At 24.6% G+C, this 6,521-nt stretch overlaps 1 protein-coding gene across 1 annotated transcript; it reads right to left on the bottom strand.

The window, feature by feature from the left end:
• Positions 1-5,273: 5,273 nt before the first annotated feature.
• LOC101507461 (gibberellin-regulated protein 12-like) lies at positions 5,274-6,022 on the bottom strand. Its single transcript, XM_004489880.4, has 3 exons — positions 5,875-6,022; positions 5,682-5,712; positions 5,274-5,558 (listed from the first exon to the last, which is right to left on the bottom strand). Exons 1-3 carry the CDS (start codon positions 5,938-5,940, stop codon positions 5,377-5,379), a joined length of 279 nt encoding a protein of 92 aa, XP_004489937.1. The 5' UTR covers positions 5,941-6,022; the 3' UTR covers positions 5,274-5,376.
• Between the last annotated feature and the right edge of the window lie 499 nt (positions 6,023-6,521).

The raw sequence follows: 6,521 nt of genomic DNA, 5'->3' as shown, positions 1-6,521 counted from the left end.
CTCAGCTATTTGATATCAATCGACTTGTCAATCGCTTTAGTGGCATGTTCCTGAAAGGTTTTTACCTGGTGTTTAGTTCAATCGATTTCCCAATCGATTGCAACCAAACTTTAACAAAATGAAAGTGTTCACAATAGATTGTCCAATCGATTGTATTTGTCACAGGTGAGGTCATTTTTCAAATGATACTTTGTCAATCGATTTGCCAATCGATTTAATAGCATGTTCCTGAAAAGTTTTTACCTGGTGTTTAGTTCAATCGATTTCCCAATCGATTGCAACCAAACTTTAACAAAATGAAAGTGTTCACAATAGATTGTCCAATCGATTGTATTTGTCACAGGTGAGGTTATTTTTCAAATGATTTGTTGTCAATCGATTTGCCAATCGATTTAATAGCATGTTCCTGAAAAGTTTTTACCTGGTGTTTAGTTCAATCGATTTCCCAATCGATTGCAACCAAACTTTAACAAAATGAAAGTGTTAACAATAGATTGTCCAATCGATTGTATTTGTCACAGGTGAGGTTATTTTTCAAAGGATACTTCGTCAATCGATTTGCCAATCGATTTCCTCAGCACTGGAGTGCCACTGTGACTCATCCAATCGATTTACCAATCGATGTGTTACCATCAGGTTTGATTTGTGAAATGTTCAATCGATTTACCAATCGATTACTCTCCAAATCAGAGGCTACTGACTTGTGCAGTTTTCATTTTTAATTAAGCTAATCGATTGCCTAATCGATTGCACATTTACAAACACTTAAGATTTCCTTACACCCTTGTTATGAAATCGATTTCCCAATCGATTTACATAGTCAGAATTCAACTTTTGTTGATTTCTTGTGTTCCAAGCAATTTGATACAAGTGTGTGTGATTGAATTGGTGTTCCTGAAATTTTGCTCAATTGAAATATTAGATTTATCATATTAAGTATGAACATTGTTGAATTGTGAATTATGTCAAAATTAGGAATCAAATGATCAAAATCCAACACTCTTGATAGTACCCCCACATTAATTAGGGTTAAGAGTTTATATAGGTGCAAACTGAAAAGAATAACACTATACAGTTAATCTCATTATCTATATACTTTTTTTGGGTATAAAACTCTACTTTTTTTAATGGTCCATTTAATTAAATGTAAAAATATAATACTATATTGCATGAATGCTTTAGTAAAATACTAATGTATTAATTTTGAAAAACTAAACAAATAAATATAAACTGTTTATTTGAGGATAAAAAAAGATACACTACTTCTTCCATTCAATTTTAATTATCGTTTTAAGATTATTTACTACTTTTACAAACAACAAATAAAAATGTACAATATTTTTTTCTTTAAAAAAAATAACAATGCAGTCACTCCTAGACAAACACACATTCTAATGACTCTCTTGAAGATACGCTGCTCATTATGATTATAATGTCGAAATACTGCTCACTGTGATTATAATGACGAGATACGCTGTCTTTTATTACAAGCATTATTTAAGAAAAACATTTGTTCATAAATATAAATACATTTTCAATTTATTAGATGTTTTTTTTTTATTTTTTATTAATAATACTATAAATTTATTTTAAAATATAAAAATTAAATTTAATACATTTAAATAAAAAAATTATTTTTAAAATATTAATGTATAAAATAAATACATGAACTGCAGTATCAACTTTTCTTAATAAAAGTTAAAAGAAATAAATAAATACTTATAATAAGAGATAGAGGTATTACTATAGTGTTATGTTTAATTTATTCAACTTTTATTTGACTTTGACTTTTGGTTCCATGTATTATTGGATAATATCTAGATAATTTTAACTCAATGCAATTTTCATCATTAAATTTGTGATTTTAAATTTTATTTTAATTAATAATTATAACCTTTTAAAATGTTAATAATATTTTTAATTATTTTCATTAAAAAATAAATATTAATGATTAAAATACAACTTTTTATAGGTTGTCTATATAAATAAAAGTTTAAATAAGTCTTTGGTATCTTCAAATATATCATTTTTTATTTTATTTTAAATTTTGTAAGTTTTTTTGTCTTCTGATTTAACCCCCGTAAAATCACTTACCATCAATTTTGATCTCTAAAAAAATAGTTGATAAACTATCATGACACATGAGCCTATAAATATAAATAAATACATTATCTTTTATGATATATTAAAAATAAAAATATTTTATATAATTAATTAATAAATTTATATATTGATTATTTAGTAATTAATGTTATTTTATAAAGAAAACATGAATAACAATTAAAAAAATGATTTAGGGGTTTTTGAAAAACTCTTCATTCTTTTAATGTCGATTGTCTATGATTTTACAGGTACTAAATCCAAACAAAAAAATTTACAAGATCTAAAATCAAAAAGTGGTATATTTCCAGAGACCAAATACATATTTAAACCATAAATAAATATAATATATGTACTCTTGTGAAAACATTTATTATCATTATTTTTCCAATTTTCTTTTTTCAACGGGTCAACCCATCGGGTTTCCGAGAAGTTTGTCCCTCATAACAATTTTCGAGGGTATTTTTGAAATGGCGCATGAGTATTACTATTGTGTATTTATTATCGGGCGGATATGAGTTTAATTGGTTTTAGAATCTTCAATTGTATTCGTCTGTTTTAATCCACTTACAAATGACTTTATATTCTGCTTATCCGTTCAATCGACCTTTGGGTGGGTCAATGGATATGTCTACCCCTATTTAACCCACCAAAAATTATTTTTGACCTGCTTGATTAGTTGAAATTGATCATTTTCGATCTCTTAATTTTAAAGGCTTTGTATCTCTCTGAAAACCCTCAAAATGGATATATTTTTTAGAAGTTTTTGTCGTTGGAAAATGAGTGTTTTTCTTGTAATATAAATATACCAACGTGTTGAAAAAAATTTATTGTGTTCGTCAACCCATTATTCTCAAATGTCACAATTTATAAATATAATATATATGATATTAGCTCTATTGAAAAATAATTATCCGACACGATGTTATTAAAATAGTGTAACTTTATAGGTGTAATTCAATTCCTCCTCGTATATATAAAAGAATTTATAAATAATAAAAAATGTGGGACCTTTCTTTTGTTTTAAGAATAATTTAATATTTTTAAAAAAGTAAACAAAAATTTAAAATTATTAAATATAAATGGGATATTTTGACTAATTAGGAATGATTTTGATTTGATTATTTGTAACTGATTTAATTTTTAGAAATAAATATGAACTTTTACTTATAGAAATCGGATTTACTTATCATTTGGGGCAAGTTTTTTTAGAAATAAATATGAACTTTTAGATTCATCCTAATTAGCAATACTGGGTGTTTTTATTTTCTTAAATATTAAATATAATTAATCACTATAATTAGAGGTTTGTAAGTTTAGGTAAGAAGACCAAATTTAGAAGATAAAAAAGAGAAATTTATTTGGTAGCCATAACGATAAAAAAAAGCTTACAATAAATGCATGTACAATTTTTGGGAGGGAGGATCGTCCTCCGGTCTCCCTTTTTTTTTTTTTTAATGTTATTTAATTAAAAATGAAAAAGTTTAATAAATAATAATAAAATATTAACTATTTATTAATAATATTATTTAATTGATTATAATTAGTAATAAAAAATATAAAAATTATATATATTAAAAAGAGGATAAATAACATTGATATAAATGCTTTTTTTGACTATGATCCGGTATGAGATATAGTTTGAATTTTCTTGAAATTTTATCTCAAATATCCATTTCAATTCTATTGTCATTTTAAATTTTTGTTTATTCATAGTTTTGTTTTTTTATTTTTGCCTATGGTTAACTTACATTTTTTTAACAATTACTCATAAGTGTTAAAATTAATTAAGTGTTTTTCCATTATATTATATATGTTTACGCCTCATTTTTTATATATAATTATCTTAAATTTTTAAAGAAGAGTCTTCCAAAATAATAATTGCATTATAAACAAAATAGATGCTTGAGATAAAGTACAAAATATATAGAAACTATGTTTGTTACCCTAACATAATAAAAAACTTCGTGGAAGTCATAAACTGATTTGGTGGAAGAACATAGAGAGATTAAAGTGATAAGGAAGTTATCGGTTCAACTCACCTCTTTAACTAAATTAATAATTAATTACTAATATTGATTATTAAAAAATACTAATAAAATATTATCTGAATGTTATTTGCACCTCTGTCTAATATTATTATTATATTTATGTATTTTGTTACTAATTATAATCAATTAAGCAGTATTATTAATAAATAATTAATATTTTTATTATTATTATTTATTAAACTTTAATTATTTTAATAATATTATAAAAAACAGGGAATAGAAGGGCAGAAGTAATTATTATTTTTCTATTTAGTAATTTAATTGACAATAAAAATATATTTAACTAAATGTAAAATTATAGGATTAGAAGGACAGAAGTAATTATGAAACATTAATATAGACATTAATAGGAGTGAAGGAATTATTTGGTTTTGCGAAATTGACCAGGGCGATAAAATCTTTTAAAATTTTAATAGATGGTTTATAGGATGAGAGTTCAATTAAGTCTCTTGTCCCCTCATCTTGCACCATGTAATTTGACCATTAGATTAAATTGAAACTATATGATTGGTCTTTGCAAAATCTAGCGCTTGGCTCCTTATTTTTCTTTAGCTTTCTTCTGTTTTTATTTTATTAGTAACATATTATTTTTGTTGTTGTTTTTTTTGTCAACACCTTTATTTTAAGTGACTTTCACGTATAATTAATTTTTGTTTGTTTATGATTTTGTCTTTAAGTGAGACTACTTTGTAGATGTCTTACGACAACATTTTAATTTCTCTCTCAATATAGAATTCATTTGATTCAAAATGATAATTTATTTTTGATATGTAATCAATGTTATATTCCTAAAGAAATGAGTTTTCTGAACCCTTTAAAAACAGGAACAAGGAACATCATAATGGATATAAAATATTATGGTTAAATATCAATAAGAGTGAAGAAAATATTGTTTATGTCGTTGTATGAAAAATTAAAAACTCTTATCAAAATTAGGTGTCAACTGCAGATATGAGTGATGGAGCAAAAATGATCTAAAATTTTAATTAAAAAAAAAAAAAAGAGAGAATGAACTAATGTTAGATAACTGAAACATAAAAGGGAATACATAATTTTTTACTCTTTTTTAGAAGAATTTCATTTATAAACTTCATACAATATATTAACTTGAACACAACAATAGAAATTAATAAATTTTATTCTTAATTAAGTTTGATATAGTAGAAATACATCGATAGATATAGATTTATGCATGACTACAACTTTGAGCACAATGGAACATAAATTAAGGGCACTTGGGCCCTCCTTCTTTAGTTCTCCAGTTATTATAGCATGGACATTCTTCCTTGTGACCATATGTTCCAGATGGAACACACAAACATTTTGCACAACAAAGGTTGCAATAGGTCAAACATGCCTTCTTGTATTGAGTTGCTGAACAACGATAGGCACATGCACCCGGACAATCTGAAAAAACTCAATTGTGGGTAGCATCAGTAAATTAAATGAATACATTTTTGTTACATCTTTCTCATATAAATGCTAAAAAAAATAATTTAATAAATATTATTTACAAGGATTAATTAGTACCTTGAGGACGCAGTGATCCTTCCCCACCGCCCTGTAGATTTTTTATAAATAGAAAATAGAAAAAAAAATGTGAGTGTGATTTCAAGTGGAAAACAAATAATATGATACCCAATATTTTTATTAGATATATCTAGAGATGTAGATGGAACTGTAAAATAAAGTGTGAAGGACAAAGAGAGAGAGAATCACTCACATAGACATCTTGGATCACAAAAGTCATGACAAATAAGAGAAAAATTGCACAAACAAATCTAGCCATAGTGCTTTTGTGGTATTTTACTCTTTGACTCTCTTTCTCTTGTGTATAATCTATGGGGATCTAGGAGTTATATATAGATGAAAAAATGGGATTTTTTATTTATATATTTTTTATTTTTAAAAATTCACTATTATACTTTATATTGACAAATATATATATTTTTGCATTTTCATGAGGTTGCATTCTCAAGATATGACCACCTGAAAAGAATATTTTTTTCTTCAATAAGAGGTTGCATTGGGAATAGGACCATGTACTATATTTTAACTTATTTATTTAATTATTTATTTAAATTTAACAAAATAATAATTTTAAATTTAATAAATAAAAATAATAAAAATATTTTTTTATTAAATTATATTAATAAAAAAAAATACACTTAATAGAAAAAAAAATACATCAAACTTAATGTGGTTGAGTAAAGTGCCATAACAAATAATATGTACCTAATACTTTAAAAGTAAAATAGCAACACAATTATATTTTGTTAACAACTCTCTCTTATTTATCCTCTGATTTAATAAATAAAAAATAATAAAAATAAAATATTGTTAATTTAATAAATAAAAATAGTAAAAATA

This window comes from Cicer arietinum, chromosome 2, assembly GCF_000331145.2.
Source record: "Cicer arietinum cultivar CDC Frontier isolate Library 1 chromosome 2, Cicar.CDCFrontier_v2.0, whole genome shotgun sequence".
Classification (NCBI taxonomy): Eukaryota; Viridiplantae; Streptophyta; class Magnoliopsida; order Fabales; family Fabaceae; genus Cicer; species Cicer arietinum.
The sequence above is the reverse complement of the archived record's forward strand: the minus strand, read 5'-3'. Positions and strand labels throughout refer to the sequence as shown.

Excerpts from the sequence above, each read along its gene's own strand:
- LOC101507461 (XM_004489880.4), bottom strand. The coding sequence starts at position 5,940 with ATGGCTAGATTTGTTTGTGCAATTTTTCTCTTATTTGTCATGACTTTT. Across the intron at positions 5,713-5,874 it reads TTGTGATCCAAGATGTCTAT|GGCGGTGGGGAAGGATCACT; the intron begins GTGAGTGATTCT and ends AAAAATCTACAG. Across the intron at positions 5,559-5,681 it reads AGGATCACTGCGTCCTCAAG|ATTGTCCGGGTGCATGTGCC; the intron begins GTACTAATTAAT and ends GAGTTTTTTCAG.